Below are 17,212 nucleotides of genomic sequence, written 5' to 3'. Positions count from 1 at the left end.
GCAGCCCGCGGCCCGGTGCCGGGCCGTGAAGGCCATGGCACTGGGCCGCGGCTCCCTCTCCCCACCCCCCCCCGCAGTAAAAAACTTCCCAGGCCGCAAGCTTGCGGCCTGGGAAGCTTCTTACTGCGGGAGGGCGGGGAGAGGGAATCAGGGCCATGCCTGTTCATCGCGCATGCGCGGCCGAAATCGCACATGCACTGCACTTTTGCTCACATGCGCAAAAGTGCCATGCATGCACGATGTGCGGCCCAGCCGCGCATGCGCGATGCGTGGGCAGGGCAGTTACCCTGCCGGTCCCCAGCCTCAGAAAGGTTGGGGACCACTGCTCTAACCATTATATCATGACAAAATGAGAGTCCAGTAGCACCTTTAAGACCAAAAACTTCAATTTGCACTCGAAAGCTCAAGCCTTGAAGAAATCTTTGTTTATCTTAAAGGTACTACTGGACTCTCATTTTGTTGTGCTACTTCAGACCAACACGGCTACCCACTTGAATCTATCATTATATGAGCCTTTGGGGGAGGGCAATATATAAATAAAAATAAATATATAATGATGTAACTCCCCTTTCTAAGGATTGGGGAGGATACTGGTGAAGGAAACAGGGCTAAAGGGTGTTCATCCCTTTTTTCAATTTACATCTCTGACTTTTTGTAATGAAAAAATTATATAATATAGTTCGTTCACTCTTGGCTAAGGGCTCTTGTAGCCTAATCCACTGCGCGATAGTGAAGACCTGAACACAACTACCGGCGACAGTTAAAGCAGAAATTACTAACGCGGGATTACAGTTGAACGTCAAAAAGACAAAAAGTAAAGACAGCTGGGGGGATTAACACAATTTTCAGCCTGGCGGTGAAGACGCTGGAATACCTCTAGGTTTTCTATTCCTCGGCTCCATCATCAACCCAAAGGGAGGCTGCAAGCAAGAAACCCGGAGGAGATTGAGACCGGGGAGAGTGGCCTGGAAAGCAACCAGGTCGCCTTGCGACCGGAAGTGTTGATGCGACCGCAATTATGCGCAATCCCTTTGGGATTGGGATGCTTTACAGTTCTCGCGAGACGCTCGACGGTTGTTGCGCGTCCAGTGGGAGGCGTTCCCGGGAGCGGGAGTCCCGCCTTTTCCCCTCTGTAAAAAACAAACAAAAAACAAATCCATCAAAATGGCGGCGCCCAGCGCGGAGGGGATGGAGCCCGATGGGCGGCGAGGGAGGAACAGCCGGACGCTGCTGGTTCGGCACCTGCCCTCGGCGTTGTCGCCCGCGGAGAAGGAGGAACTGCTGCGGCACTTCGGCGCCTCGTCGGTGCGGGTTCTCTCCAACTACGGGCGGCTGGTAAGGCTGGCTGGGATTCGGCGGCGCTGGCGCCTCGCTTGCAGGTGTCCTCTCTGCAGGACGGGGGGGAGCCCACAGCCCACGCAGGCTTGCTGTAGGAGACTGCTTAGCCCGGAGTGCAGGTATTTGTGCTCTGGTATCTAAATATGCTTGGTTGCCACGTTTCCTTCCTGACGGCGGTTCTGAGCTTGTAAATGTTTGCAGGGCAGATTTAATGCAGGAGGTGTTTTCTCCCCCACCTGCGTGCTTTGAAAAAGCGCCTGAGCGGAACCTCAAGATTCACACGGTGCCCGCTGGGCTGTGTTGACTCTTATACGCTAGGCTAGGTCTTTCCGTATGCTTCCCTGGACCGGGCCTGGAATCTGCCTTTTCCGGAAACGAAATATTTTTGCCATGCCCTGGGAGAACCTCTGGGTAAGGCACGTATGGAAAACCATAAGGGCTAAATGTGATGTGTAGGATAACCTAAAGATAAACTGATGCAAACATATAGCTAATGCCCTTTAAATCCAAGCGGATATTCACATAGCCAAAAGGATACAAATAAGAGGGTTTTTTTTTTTTAAAGCTTCTTGGGTACATCAATAACAGATGTGGATTACATTCAGGTGGGTAGCTGTGTTGGTCTGAAGCAGCAGAAGAAAGTTTGTGTCCAGTGGCACTTTTAAGACCAATTAAGTTTTATTCAAGGTATAAGCTTTCCTGTGCAAACACACTTCAGGCTGTTGTATACTGTTTCAGTGTATTTTTGTTCCGCTGTGGATTTAAGTCATAAAGGAGAGTAACTGTAACCTGTCTATCTGTAAGTGACTTTAAGGGCTTGCTGTGAGGCTTGCGAGGAAGATAGGCAGTGGGAATGATACGTGAAGGCAATAGGAATGATAAGTGAGGAACTAAAAGTGTTTGCAGTAATGTGCATCTTGGATGAAAAAGAGGTCTGCAGCTTAGCTCATGCATCAGAATGAAAGAATCTCATAGTTCATTGTTCTTCTCGATATTTCCTTTCTGACATGGGCAAAAGCTCTCGTTTCCTGTCCTCATTTGAAGCATCACAATGCTAAGGAGCAGTTAATTGTTTTTTTTGTGTTAATATATTCTTCTCTTAGAATTGTTTTAATTTGTCTTTCAGAAACACACAGCTTTTGCTACCTTTGCCAATGAAAATGCAGCTGCTCAGGTGTGTGTTGGAACTCCTAATTTTTTTCAATATAACAACAAAGAATTAAGATCTTTGCTTGGTTGGCACAAGTATGAAAAACCATTGAGACTGCATTGGGGAACAAGAGGCTGAAATGTGTCAGGAGGAGGGAATATGTTTGCTAGGAGTGCTAGAAAGTAAATTTAATTAAATATAACCTAATTTGTCTACAGTTGCAAAGTTTAGTGTTTGTATAACAGGACCAACCTCTAAAATAGTCATCTATACAACTTGAGTCATCTGTAAAGAAAGCATATGCTTGGAAAACAGCAAAATGTGAGACCTATCAAATTTCTAGTGAGTTGAGTTGGGCTATTGGACACTTAATTGTTCAGGCCTGTTGTAAAATATTATGTTAAAGTACATAAAGGTAAAATAAATACAAATTATAAATAAGGGAGACTGTTCCATATGATTTTGGTCTTTCCCATTTAGTTAGTGATAGCCATGTCTGCATTGGGCTGGTATATCTGATTGCTTGTTGCACCTTCTCATCTATTCCCTTCTTCCCTTTCTGGTTAGAATGTATGCTTTTTGAGATAGGCATCTGTATTTTTATGCCAATACATGAATTTTCTAGGTTTTAAAACCTTGCCATTGATAGCTTTAGTCATTAAGAGAGTATGGAGGAAAAGTAAGATTGCTAATAATTTCCCACCCTGCCTGATGTGAAGCTTTTTTAGTCTGGCCAGATCTGAAGGGAGGCTACTGTGTCAGTCTGTTCTGAATTGCTTTTCAATGTGACTTGATTTAGCTGAGTGTTGTACTCTATTAAAGGCATTATCAAGACTTCATCAGCTGAGCCTGCTGGGCCACACATTAGTTGTTGAATATGCAAAGGATCGAGACAGTGCTCATGCCCTTAGCCACTCTTCTTCCTCTGAAAAGGACAAAAGGTATGTAGATGTCTGATCATCTTCTGTTATATCATAGTACTGCAACCACATTGACTAGTATAATTTTCCAAATTAATAGTTTGATGTAAAGAATGGACAGCTTGCACTGCAATCCTAAGAATTGTTACATCACCCAAGCCACATGTATTTAAAAGGATGTTGTTCTGTTTAGGATCATGGAGTTAGAAGCTTGACTTAAATTCGGGTTCAGGTGTTGGTCTGAAGCAGTAGAACAAAGTTTGAGTCCAGTGATATATTTAAGAGCAACACAGTTTTATTCAACGTATAAGCTTTCTTATGTATACGCGTTTCAGATACAGTGAAATGGAAGTTAGAGGTCCATACATATAGGTAGAAGGTGAGCAGTAAATTGGGATACAACATAATTAAGATGATTAACAGATTCAAGGACCAAACAGGAAAAACAAACTTAAGTGTATCTGGATACCATTTGATTGGGTTTAATGCCCAATATATAATTTTATATCTGCCATATAATTTTGTAAAGTAATTTCTCTTATATTTTTGGGTTTTAGTCTTGAAGAACCAGTGAAGGACGAAAAGGGGAAGAAAGAGCTCAGTTGCCTCCAAGTTGAAAGTGGAATTGCTCCTAGCCATGGGTTAGTGCTTAACTTCTTGGTGTACATGCTGACTTTTAATTGGATCGCAGTCTTAAAGCACTTACGTTCATGTATAAGAAATTGAATCAGAAACCAAAACCATGTCGTATTTTTTTAATCGCTCTTTAAAAAGTTTCATCCTTTTTGCTCCTGTATCATAATTCAAAATGCAGATCTATTTGTAAATGGTTCTAAGCCTGTTTCATCAGCCAATGTATAGAACTTGAGGCCCAGATTTTTGAGTTACATGCAGCCTATGATATAGCCTCATACTCTGGCCCTCCCTTTGGTTCTTGAGAGGCTCAGGCTTCTGTTTACTGCAAAGATTAAGAAGGTTTTTCGATGGTCTCTTTAGAAGCAAAACACAACAGTTTTAGAGTATTGCGTATCTCTGTGTCAGTACAAGGGCTGAAAATACAGTTTTTTTCCCTTAGGTCAGAACTGAATGTTTCAGTCTGTCCGTAGAACAGCATAACATTGTGCTATACTACAAATTATTTTTGAAGTTCCCCTTTATTTCAAACTAGTAAGAAAGCCCGCTGCAGCCAAATGCAGCGGGCGCTAGGCACTCACAGTCGCTGAGTCTGCGGGCTTGTTTTGGCGGTGGCGAGCTTCTTTTTGCGGCGGCGGTGGCGGGCTTCTTTTGGCGGCGGCGGCGGGCTTCTTTTGGCGGCGGCGGCGGGCTTCTTTTGGCGTCAGGCGCTTCGCGCCTGCCGATTAGTCCCTCCGATTGTCTGTCGTGAGGAAGGGTCCAATCCGGACCCTTCCTCCTCACGGACTAATCCCACCTCCACACCCCTTAACGAATTATTTAGTCCGTGGCGCCTGTGGCGCCACAGGCGGTTTAAAGATGTAGGGAATAGGAAGCCAAGAGATCCCATAAGGCAAATGGAACTACTAGCATTATTCATCTTAGCCAATATATTAGCTGTGATTTTTTCAGCAAGATTTTAATAGTGAAATAGAAAAAAATAATCATAAAACATACAAAATTTGAATTCTAATATTTCAGAATTATAAATGTATTTGCAATTGCGATCATTTAAAGTTGTTCATTTGTGCAAATAGTTGCTTTGTAATTAAAGAACAAAATGTATAACCAACTGCTGTTATAAAGCTTTTGTACATTTTCATTGCTTGTCTTAAAATATTATAAGTTCCTTCATGTGTCTCTCTTTTCTCCCACAGTCTAACCTTCCCTTTAAGCTCTTGCCTCAAGTATCTGTATCCACCACCTTCAAATACAATCCTAGCCAACATAGCAAATGCCTTAGCAAGTGTGCCTAAGTTTTATGTGCAGGTAAGTATAGATCTCTTCTCATGCTTGAATTCAAGGTGTAAAATCTTGTTTGAATTACATAGCATAATCACACATTATTCTAGAAGTGAGTTTGCTTTAGATTTTTACCACTAGTAAATAAATACTCAAAGTTCTGCAGTTTGTTTGTGCTCATATCCACTGATCAGAAGTACCAGGGCTTGTGGTTTTTCTTTTAAAACAGCAGGCTTGTGCCCATGGGTTTTATCCTGTGAACTCAGAGCCTAATACTGTTTGCTGCACTTCTGCTGCAGTCTGCTGTAACCCCTTAAGTGCTAACATGGGGAATATCTGAAAATCATATTCTTTCCTCCCATCTCTGGCATCAGTGGCTTTTCAGAGTTTCTTTGTACACCAAGAAAACTATTGATAGATTACATTTGATAGTGAAATAGAAAAAAATAAGCATAAAACATACAAAATTTGAATTCTAATATTTCAGAATTATAAATGTATTTGCAATTGCAAATACATATATAAATATAAATGACTTTATATAAATATATATACAAATATAAATGACTTCTTTACAACTTGGTAATTTACTGCATTTGCAGAGGATTTCTTGGTCCCAGTCCCAGAATTTGCTCTTATGAAATATGTCCCACTCTTTTGGGTGGATCATATGTATCTCTTTAACTAACAGTGGAGCTTTCCTCCAGCACGAAGAGTCTTGCTCTGGTGGAAGAAGCATTGTGCACTAGATGCATATTTCTTGGTAGGTTCCACAGGATCCAGCCTCTTACCTATAAGTATCTTTAAACCATTACACAAATCTCAAAGTTGTATAGGTAATATTTAAATGTAATGGGTTAAGCTTTGAGCCTCCTTCAGGTAGGGAAAAGCAGCATATAAGAACCAACTCTTCTTAAGACATGAGAAGTGATCTTTAAGGATTGCTGGTAGAAACGTCGTGTTTTTGTATTTAGGTTTTACATCTCATGAACAAAATGAATCTCCCCCCTCCTTTTGGACCAGTTACTGCTCGGCCTCCAACGGTACAGTATTTTGAATGATACTGTTAGTAAAAGTAGAAATTACATGTAGTTTAAACATACCACTGGACTCCTAATGTTTGGTGTCCAGGTCTAAAGAATTGTTTAGTCTTGCATGACTTTAGTGGAATTTTTAAAGATGTAATCCTTTTTTCCTGTGTCATACTCAAAACTAATTGCAGTTTCAATAACAGGTTGCCATGTGGTGTTTGCATTGGGGAAGGAGGAGAAAAATTATAAGACTGAAGTGCTTTGTGTCTCATTGAACTCTATCATGGATCTTTTAGATCCTACTGCTCCTTGCCAGGTGGCATATATATCATGGACAGAAAATTAAGTGGAAAGCTCAGCTGTTCAATTATATATTGACAGCATATTTAAATAACACAAAATTAGTAATGAGACTTGTGACAGGTGCAGCCAGTAACTCTGACTTCAGCATCTCTCAAAATGGCAGACGTCAACATCTCTCAAAATGGCCTGTCTTCTCACTATGACCAAATCTGTACTATGCACATAGCAAAGGGTCTTCTGTCTTCTACTGGTCCAGTCCTGGGGGAACAGCCTGTGATGGTGCTGTAAGCTTTCTTTTCTTGATCTTTTCCATGGGTACGCAATGAATGGTCTCTATGATTGACTTGACATTACTCAAGTACTGAAATGACTTTTTCTTTTGACTTAATGAGAGCCCTGAGACCTTGGATGCTAGCTCTCTGCATCAGAAGTTAGTAAGTGGTGGCTGTTGCCTGTAGTAGTATTTTATGGTGCATGACTCTGCACTCTAGGTTTCTGCTTGGATGGCCACTGGTAGATCAGCTTTGGTGAAGCCAAGCAGATCCAGGTTTGGTTGTTGTGTCTGGGTGGGAGATCTTGGACCTCGCATGCTGCCATCTGGAGTTATATAATGGTAGAAAGGTATAACAGCAATTTAATGCAGTACAGACGAGAACAGATGCATTTTACAACTTTGAAATGCAAAGTATGCTCCCAGCATTTTTTGTAAAAAAAGCATCCCCTTGTTTAGTATGAAGAGTATATTCCTGTGCCCCTGCCACCTCCCCCAATTCCACCTTTGCCTCCTGAGGACCCTCCTTTGCCTGAAGAAGATGACAGTCAAGATTCAAGTAAAGATGAGTCAGAATATGAAAGTGCTGATGAAGAAGATAAAGAGAGGTTAGTGGTCATGAGACCTTTAGGACTCTGTGTCCTTATTTCTTTCAAAATTAACCCTCTTCTGCTGAAGTTACAAATAATGTGGATGCTACGTAACCTGGGAGTAAGGTTCATTCAGAGCACTGGGCTTGCTTTTAGATGTATGTATTTCAGTTAAGTGCCCCCCTGTGACTTGCTAGGATGTGAAAATAGCTTATGTAGGTAAGATTAATACCAGTCTCTGTTTAGTTTGACAAAGTACATGAAAGGTCCATTTGAGTGCCAGAATTTCTAGAGTTAGGATTAGACTGGCCTAGAATTGCATTGTAATGTTGTCATTTTTCATAAGCAAAAACTTTAATTTAAATGCAGCATTGCATGTTAATTTTAATCAAATGTGATATGAGGTTTTTAAACAAATCCTGACTATTTTAAGGCAGTTTTAATATTAGTTTAGGCATTGCCTGGAATTCTCTTAGTCAGTTCTTGAGGCTCTCAATGATACAGTCAGGGTGAATCTGGAGAAAATGAGTAGGAAAACTATATGTCCCTTAACATAGTGATGGTTACTTTAATCTATGAATGCCTTCTTAATGAACATCCACTTCCAGGCTCTCAGCCAAAACTGTTCTCCTATTGCATCTTCAGATTTGAAGAGCTGCCCATAATCTCATGTGTGGTGAGGGGATTTTTGGGCAGTATTTTTCCTTGAACTTTATTGTTCTTCATAGAGTAAGGATAAAGGAAGCAATGGCTCTGGCTGCTGCTTCTCTTCAGTTGTGGCAGGTTCTCCTTAAGGCAGTGGGATACGTGACGAGTCATTTTCACAGGAGAAACTACCTAGGAGCCAACATTTTTAGGTTGTGTAAGAGCCAGATATCTGCCAGAGACATCCTTCTTAAAACACTTTTTAAAAAGATCCTGAGGATGAGAGGTCAACTTATCAAGTCAGAAAGCTTTGTCTAGGGAATGTGTGTGTTTTCTTCTCAAAATATGCCAAGTGCTTTTCTTTGTTAATGTTTAGATACACAAAACTGATGGAACTAGCAACCCTTCAACCCAAGCGACAAATACCAACAAAGCAGCATCGTGCAAGAAAAAGGAGAAAACTAAAAGACTTATTAAATGTTTCCCTACCTGTTTCTCACAGGTACAAACATAGGAATTTTATATATATACTGCTGCCATGAAAGTGACTCCTGTTTTGCACCCTATTTTGTAATAGGTTGGAGCTTGAATGTTTACATTCTTTGACTCATACCTGTGATGTATGAAGCTGTTTCTGAATCTGAAAAAGCCAACTTTTAAAGTATCATTTTAAGTATCGTTCACCAGGTAGGACAGAAAGGCAGAGATTAAATCACTGAAGAGAATCCTTTGCCAGAGGTCATTGTTATAGCCACAGGAATAAATCTAAAAAGGGATTCAACATATTCATAGAGGATAGGTCTTTACGATGGCTGCTAACCATGGTGAATAAGGTGCTAATCCTCTGATCTGAGAGCCAGGAGGCAACGTTAGAGGGAAGGCATTAGCCTTTATTCCCTGTTGTTGGCTCTTCAGAGGAGCTGGTTAGCCTCTGTGCGAGACAGGATGATGGACTACATGTACCCCTGGTTTGATTTTCCCGGGCTCTTATTTTCTTACACCTTGCAGTAAAGAAATACAAAACTAGAATATTTCAGGTAGTCTTGTTCTGACAAAATAATGTTTTGCTACAACATCTGGTGACCTATATGTTTATCCACTGTATTTCTAATACTTCAGCCTCTTTTTTTTTTTTTGATAGTGAAGAAATTAATCATTCAACCAAGATCCTGAAAATCACCTTCTGTGTCACATGTTTGTAATTTTTTTTTCATAATATTAAGTTTTTATACCATTTGTATTTGCTTTTATATTCTTACCTACACTAATCAGCAAGTGTTCCAAACTTGTCACAAGTGTTAATAATATGTAAGCTCCAAATTATTATGACAAGGTTCTAAAATTAATTGGAATATATTTAGGTCATCTTTTCAATTTACTTTGCTCAAAATAGCTCATAACAAAGCTTATTGAGTTCCATAATGTAAGGTAATTTTTTTTAATCGTAAAAGTAGTTTGAATAGAATTTGCCTTTGAGAAATTGTGTGATCTTTCAGGAATGATTTTATTTGAAGAAATGGTCTCATATAAATATTTAAATAACCTAATATTGTTTTAAACAGTAACTCACATCCAGCCCTGTCGCCTTCAGATGTATTTGAGCAGCCGCAGTCAGTTGGTCTCAAAAAAATTGAATTTCACATTTCTGCAGATGTGCCTGCTGTTATTCAGCAAAGTCTGGAGAAAGAGCAAAATAATGGTACGAATTTTTATTGATGTATGGTTTAGAAGTCATTGTTGGGAACTAAGTTTCATTGGAGGATGACTCTATCACATTTCATCTGTGGTGGTCAGCTGTTCCCCTGGACCCCAGCAGGGGTAGGTGGGGGGGTTGGTTGCTGCCATTTTCTACTAGTCTGTACTTTTAACTACTGGTTTTTAGGGCCTTTTAGGGGATTGTATTGTTTTTACCTTGTAACGCACCACGAGTCAGCTCTGCCAAAAGTGGTAGGTAATAAATCCTAATAATAATAATAATTGTAGCTAAGAGACAAGTATGAAAGAGAGCTATAGAAAACCAAGTCCTTTGCTTAAACTACTGAACTCACTAGGTTGTGTTGGCTATTCTATTTTCAATATTGGGAAAATTAGAGATGTACATTAGTTCTGTTAAGGTAAGCAACAATGAACCAGGTTGGTACCTGCCTTTTTCTCCATTAGCAACCCATGCAACCCATTGCCTATGAAGGACTTTGTCAACAAAAGCATTGTGTGAATGATTATTAATTTTCAGTTATTAGTTGGCCCTGTTTCCTGAACCATTCTGTAGAAGCAATGATATTTTAAATTTTATATTAAATGCTTGGGCTGGATACCCTGGTAGCTGTCTGTTTATGGAGGGGGATTTTTGGCCAACCCCCTTTATGCTGTTCCCGGGGATTCCTGTCCCCATTTCTGGGATCGTTTGGGGTTATAATGGGAGGAATAAGTTGGGGAAGTCCATTCTACTGATGGAAATGCTTCCCTTCTCATGTACAAACTTAGTCTTCTGTTTGTCTTGTGTGACTTTGTTTTAATTGCCATAATTATTTTTAGGCCAGAGGTTAATGGGAATAAGTATGCTTAAAGTCCCACTTGAATTGCAGGAGTTACCTTTGCATTCTCTTTTGCCCCTGACTCATATTCTAAATAGTTGTTTTGGTGTCTTTTCTCTTTAGATAACTATGCAAGAGTTAATGAAATATCAAATGCAGGATTTGGGAAAATCTTCCCTGCTCCAAGTTCCAGTCCTAAAGAGGAGATAGAAGAAGATGATGATGAAATTCTATCTGAATTTATTTCCAAAAGAGAGCTAGAAAAACGCCGAGTCTCAAGAAGAGGTAATTCTCTAATGGTTTAGATATTAGAGCAAGCAGTTTCATATTTTAAGTTAAAATGATAAACTGTTTGGGCATATGACTGAACACATTTCATCCAAAAATCTGGCAACCACGTATGTTTTTTGCTGGGCAGGCAGATAGTTTAAAGTAAAGCAAAAGTGTCATGTAAATGCAGATTATCAAGTGTCTGTTTGTTTTTCTGTGCTCAAGAAATGGAAACCCTTTCAGTCTTCAAAAATTATGAACCAGGGGAACCCAACTGTAGAATTTATGTGAAGAATCTGTCTAAACAGGTTCAGGAAAAGGTAAGTAGGAATTGAGCAGAAGTTGTTACCTAGTGTTTATTTTCTCTGTTGGAGGTTGCTGATTTTTAAAAATTATCTTAATTCTAGGATTTGAAGTTTATCTTTGGAAGATATGTTGATTTTTCATCTGAAACTGAACGTATCATGTAAGTGTGGATTGGGCCGCTTCTTCTGTAGAGTTGGAGGATCTTGATTCAGTGAGTGTGGTGGCACCTCTGAACTTCACATAGCCCCACCTTAAGGATATAGTGTAGGCAGGAGTCTGCAAAGTGTAGGTAACAGAACATATGGATTGAAAAGAAGTCAGCCCCATTGGGCAAGGAGACAGTGATAGACTAAAAGAAACCAGTGAACACATGAAAGAAGTTTCAGTGGACCACAAAATTTAAGAAATTTAGGATGGGGAGTAGGGTAGTCAAGGAGGCAGCAAACAATAGTGAACTGGGGAAGGGAAGAGAAGAACGACGGGTGCAAAGACTACAAGAAACAAGGATCAGTGGAAGCCAATAACCTGGCTGAAGCACGCTGCCTGAACATATCTTTTTTTATTCCGAAGCTAAAGGTGAAGTATATAGTGGGGATTAGGAGAGAGTCAAAAGCATTTAAAAGATACCTGCTTCACCTGTATTATCAGTCTTGCAGGACCCGGGCACTTTGCAGGCAGTTTTTACGCTTGTGGTTTTAAAAAGAACAAGGACCATCCCTGGTGTTCAGCTGTCTAACACAGTTCTTCTAAGTGACACTAGAATAAGTTGTATTTGTGTTCCCATCTGTTGGCAGCCTGAATATAATCTTTATTTTTTTAACTTTATGTTTGCTTTTGTTGTGTAATGGGCAAACTGGAGATGCAAACAGCTCTTTCTCTCCATTTTAAATCTTAGGTTTGATATACGCTTAATGAAAGAAGGCCGCATGAAGGGACAAGCATTTATTGGGCTTCCTAATGAAAAAGCAGCTGCAAAAGCTTTGAAGGAAGTGAATGGATATGCTTTGTTTGACAAACCCATGGTGGTTGTATCCTTTCCTGAATACTGTCTCCTTCCCTGTGGATTTCAATCATGTTGGCAGGTTTTCAAAATCTTGATTTCCATCTTATACGCATCCAAAACATGATTATAGGGGTGCTTTAGATGGGTATGATTAGGGGTGCTTTAGATGGGTGTTATCACTTGCATCTTAGAGCCAATTCAGATATTTTTGCAGTTTGGTGTAGTGGTTAGGAGTGCGGACTTCTAATCTGGCATGCCAGGTTCAATTCTGCACTCCCCCACATGCAACCAGCTGGGTGACCTTGGGCTCGCCACGGCACTGAGAAAACTGTTCTGACTGGGCAGTGATATCAGGGCTCTCTCAGCCTCACCCACCCCACAGGGTGTCTGTTCTGGGGAGAGGAATGGGAAGGCGACTGTAAGCCCTTTGAGCCTCCTTTGGGTAGGGAAAAGCGGCATATAAGAACCAACTCTTCTTCTTCTTCTTCTATGGAAGTGATACAAATATCTCAGCTGTACTGTCTCAGTTTCCATACTGGGGAATCTCTTGTTTGAAATCTCCCCTTATCTTGTATGAGCACTTGAAAACATATCTTAGGAGATTTATTTGATTGATTGAATTTATTAACTGTCACTCCTGGACCCAGCTGGCTTGTGGCAGTTTACAATAAAACCCAATAAAATGACAATAACAATAAAATTCCTTCTCTGGCAGCCTAGTGCTATCTAATTCCCCCCCACTCACCAACCCACACCCATTACACATCACTCACTGTCCTCGAGGACATCTCCTGCCCCAGATGGTTGGGCATCTCAAGTGCCTCTGAAGGTGGGATGTGTTATACTGTAAATCCCCTTTAAGACAGAGATCACCCTCAAATATACCATAGGGTCTACTGCAGTACTGTAAATTGTGCTCAAGGAATTTGAGTTTGACTCCAATTAGAAATAGGCAAACAAAGAAGGAAAGATGTCTAAACCATGTGTACCATTTTATAATATCTAACCATTTGATTGAGATGTGCTTTGGAAGGCCCTACAGGTTAAAATCTGCATGCAGTTGCTGGGACTATTGGTTTCATTCACAATCTGTGTAACAAGTCTATCATGTTTACAAGCATACCCAACAAGTCAGATGCCCTATACTTTGGCATTGGTCTAAATATAATCTGTATATTTACCACTCTACAATGTAGCTTAAATTTTATTTATCTCCAGTAGTATGTTTTAGAGAACATACAGAAGTAGAGATATCTCTGTTAATTAGATAAGTATCTTGACTTTTCCATAGCATTTACCGGTTGCAAATATTTTTGCTGCATGAATTAACAACTAAGGTGTATATTCCTTAATAGAGCCCTAGCAATTTGCTCGTTCAGCAAGACCAAAGCAAGATTCGAAAGATGACAGAAGGAAAAGATAGACGAGAAAACCCTGAAAGTAAGTCATTGTGTTTTTTCTGTTACGTATCTGCCATTCAGACCAAAAGACAAATCCAGTTAATTCCATAGAACTACAGATTGCCATTAAGATGCACACTGATAATACATGTGGGAAGCAATATATGTTCTTGCTGGGCTGGAGCCATATCCTTTAAGTTCAAAAAGTCTGAAACTACTTCCCTAATTTAATGCATACCTTTTGTTTTCAACATAGCCAAAATTGTTGAAAATAATGTGAAGTTGCATCTTTGCATTTCCTGAACCAATCAGTTTCTCACATTAAAAACAAATAACGGGTTACCCTGTTTGTACTACACAGTGAAGTGATCAAATGCTGCAGTTCATTTCAGCAAGTTAAGAATTTTCTGGCTACCGATTCATCTGACACTTTTACACGCAGTTTGGGTTTTACATATATTTGAGCAATGGCCAGAAGGGAGCCTACAGCTCTCTTCTACCATTTAGTAGTTAAGTAGAAAGGAAATAACTTGTAGTACACATTTTATAGTATAAGTTACTTTTATTCATGTATGCTTTAGTATAAAATCATGGAAGTGTCTCATGTAAATTTTAGATGTATTAACCCTATATCCTGCCTTTCTGAAAACTAATCAAGATGATCAACTGATCATCATCACTATAAAAAGGCTAAAAAAGTTAACTTAGGATAAATGTATTTGAAAAACAGGGAGCAAAGCAGTTGACAGCATAAAATTACACTAGATTCTCAAAAGCCTATTGTAGTTGTGTCAAATACCCTCTGTTCTAGAAAATCAGAAAAGTAGTGATTTTAAAAAAATTGTCAATATCCAAATTTTTCTGAAAAGAAAACTTAAACTCTTTCGAAATGTGACTTCTCTCTGCCATTGTTAAAGAATCCACATCTGCTTGATCAGACTGTTTAAAAAGTTACTGGTTAAGAATGTTTGGTCAGATACTGAGTCTGTGTAACCTTTTTTCTATGCAATTTGGCCGTAAACAAAAGCCATAATTGGTGCAGTAGTCTTATAAAATGTTCTTCATAACGGTGTAGTATAGGGGTATGTGGTCAAATGATATTATATGTTGCTAAAGCATATCCAGCTGCATGGTGGCTTTGAGTGTTTTCCTCCGTATGTATAGTACTTAAACATTTCTCATCTTTATATACTAGCTGGTGAGGCGGAATTGATGATTACTATAGGTGGAGATCAGGGCCAGCACAAGTTGAAAGTCGTGTTTGAGTATGAATTTTTGTGAATCAAATTATTGTGTATATATTCAGTTCCACTACAATGTATCCTATATTATGATGATTTAATGTTTCTCATAAAGTTATACCTGACAATGGTTGATCTGAGCATTTTAGATAACTTTACATGGTAACAGTTTTTTTCCACTGATGGATATGGCTGGCTAGACTATGTCAGAGTACCGGCTGTCCTTGGAACAGACCCGTGGGGAAAGAATTCAGTGCAGGGCTAAAGGAGGGTACATGGAAATAGCTCTGCTTCACGTTTATGTTTGACAGTGCAAAGAAGCAGGTTTAGCTTTTCCTCAAAAGCTAGATCAGGAAGTTGCTCCCCTGCTGTCACTTCCTAAAGTTTCAGTTTTCAGAAGACATTTTGAACATACAGATTGAGGAGTCAGACAGAAGAGTTGGTGCCAGAATATAATTCAGCACAAATGCGGAAGTGCTGGTCTGCTTCCTTCAGAGGCAGCCCATGTTGAAAGACCGTGATGGAGGGAGACTAGCCATTGAAAATTATGTCCACTAGATTCTGCTGTGTCAGAACTGGTGATTTTATCACCTGCTGGTGCTTTATTTTTGCCTTTTCTGACTCTTTACTGGTTCTTTTCCCCAAAAATGATTCTATAGACCTTAATCTCTGTCCATTGCTTTCTTCTTTGTTAAATTAACTGAGCAGTTAAAGTAATATTTACTCAGTGAGGCATTTCATCTATGAAACATGTTAATTATGTTTATGGTGAATAGATTTTGAAAATGACCTTTTTAAAATAGGCAGTGTAAAGAATGAAAGAACTGTACCAGGATATAGAAGTATTAAACCACATTCTGCTGTTCTTCCTTAGAAGCATTCCTGCGTAAATACTGCAGTAATACTGTGTCATGCAAAGTGTATCCTTTATTGTTGTATCCTTTTACGTAATTTTTTTCCTGCAAAAAAATAAGTTCTCAGGAATCCTCTTCTAGTATTGGCTTCAGCAGTAAACAAGTACATCTCTAATAGTACAGCTTCAAACTTAAATGGTCTCAGAAGATCATTTAATTATTCCCAAATAAATGCTTAGCTTTAAGACATAAAATTTTAATCCCTTGTATTAAGCAGCACAGGTTCAGGTGCCAGATCACCAGCCATTATAAACTGCTCTGCTTACGTTGGTAGAGTTTTTAAAATGTTTTATGCACACTGAGGTTCTGGCCCTGAACATACATTAGGACACAGTAATCCAATTTCATAGTGTTCCAAAGGGGGAAAATGCAATCTTGACATTAATGTGCTTATGTAATAATTTCTCTCTATGTTGAGCAGGACATTTCAGCTGTTTTAAAAAACTTTTCCTACAGTAGCAAAGGATCAGGAATTGCAACAGTATTTGTTAAATAGGCTTACTGGAAAGTAAGATTGTTCTTTCTATCCTCATTTCCCGCATTAGGATAAAATTAGAGACACTTCTGTATGCAAAACAGTGGAATCTTTCAGGTCTAATCATACTTCTTCAGTGTGTGAACCTTTCAGCAGTCTACTGGGTGTTTGTGTTTTAATGCACTGTTAAATCATTCCAGGTTCGTTTTGAATTCCATGTCTTTCAAGTGCGTTCAAGCTCTAGGAGAAGATGCGTGATCAGCTGGATTGTTGAACAGTGCGTACTATCGTTTCAAATACATTTAAAAAAAACCCCAGTACAGTTCTTCAGTCTTAGGTGTAAATGTTCTTTTGAAACAATGACACTCTTCCGACAAGCCACATGGCAGAAGTGTAAAAGTGTATTTTGCTTAAGCATCTAATAAATTATTCATTCTTGCTTTTCTGTAGTCCTGTTTTTTCAAAACAAAGCATCTGTTTCCCCTTAATCAAAAGTGATGCACACACCATATACATGTGAAAGAATGTGCAAGAATACGTGCACATACATTAAAATAGGCTTACGTGTTAGGAGGTGGGCTTTTGGACTTAAAGAATAGGAAGTACTCCATTAATCATTCCTAACTGCCAGAGAGTGGAACTGTGGTTTCCAGCCTATTTTTCCAACCCGTCTGATCGTCTGTATATAATCTGGATGATATGTTTTTATTTATTTGTTTGTTTGTTTATATTTTTATATTGCCCTTCCCTACGGCTCTGGGTGGTTTACATAAAACATTTTGAAACATTTACATAGAACACTCTCAAAATCAATATAACAATATAACAATAACATACTAACTAGAACAGTATTTTAACAATAACTTTGACACTCCCTCAGTAGGTCCGGTCCCTCAGTGGGGGGGGG

The 17,212-nt window shown here is 39.5% G+C and overlaps 2 protein-coding genes across 11 annotated transcripts in view; one reads left to right on the top strand and one right to left on the bottom strand.

The window, feature by feature from the left end:
* The window catches only part of LOC143835362 (uncharacterized), a 143,885-nt gene extending 142,758 nt beyond the window's left edge, over positions 1-1,127 (bottom strand). For 4 of the 7 annotated variants that reach the window (XR_013230109.1, XR_013230111.1, XR_013230110.1 and 1 more), the window contains exon 1: positions 875-1,103. The gene's annotated coding sequence lies outside the window, so the exon portion shown is untranslated. Of the gene's footprint in view, positions 1-874 lie in introns of all 7 variants that reach the window. The other 3 variants (XR_013230112.1, XR_013230114.1, XR_013230113.1) reach the window with 3 other exon arrangements.
* Positions 1,121-16,745, top strand: RNPC3 (RNA binding region (RNP1, RRM) containing 3). 4 transcript variants are annotated; one of them, XM_077332850.1, is made up of 15 exons: positions 1,121-1,335; positions 2,465-2,512; positions 3,311-3,429; positions 3,966-4,049; positions 5,238-5,349; positions 6,297-6,365; positions 7,387-7,535; positions 8,539-8,664; positions 9,725-9,861; positions 10,820-10,981; positions 11,192-11,286; positions 11,374-11,432; positions 12,168-12,300; positions 13,639-13,715; positions 16,506-16,745. In XM_077332850.1, the coding sequence occupies exons 1-14, from the start codon at positions 1,165-1,167 to the stop codon at positions 13,696-13,698; spliced, it is 1,524 nt and encodes a 507-aa protein (XP_077188965.1). In that variant the 5' UTR covers positions 1,121-1,164; the 3' UTR covers positions 13,699-13,715; positions 16,506-16,745. The 4 variants fall into 4 exon arrangements, with proteins under 4 accessions (XP_077188965.1, XP_077188964.1, XP_077188963.1 ...); XM_077332849.1 differs by having other exon boundaries at positions 15,791-16,745; XM_077332848.1 differs by having other exon boundaries at positions 15,720-16,745.
* Positions 16,746-17,212: the final 467 nt, after the last annotated feature.

The sequence above is a fragment of the Paroedura picta genome, chromosome 4 (assembly GCF_049243985.1).
Source record: "Paroedura picta isolate Pp20150507F chromosome 4, Ppicta_v3.0, whole genome shotgun sequence".
Taxonomy (NCBI): domain Eukaryota; kingdom Metazoa; phylum Chordata; class Lepidosauria; order Squamata; family Gekkonidae; genus Paroedura; species Paroedura picta.
This window is presented reverse-complemented; position numbering and strand designations above follow the sequence as displayed.

Coding starts and splice junctions, on each gene's coding strand:
- RNPC3 (XM_077332850.1), top strand. CDS start 1,165: ATGGCGGCGCCCAGCGCGGAGGGGATGGAGCCCGATGGGCGGCGAGGG. Junction 6,366..7,386: donor TTACTGCTCGGCCTCCAACG/GTACAGTATTTT, acceptor CCCCTTGTTTAG/TATGAAGAGTATATTCCTGT. Junction 11,287..11,373: donor CTAAACAGGTTCAGGAAAAG/GTAAGTAGGAAT, acceptor TCTTAATTCTAG/GATTTGAAGTTTATCTTTGG.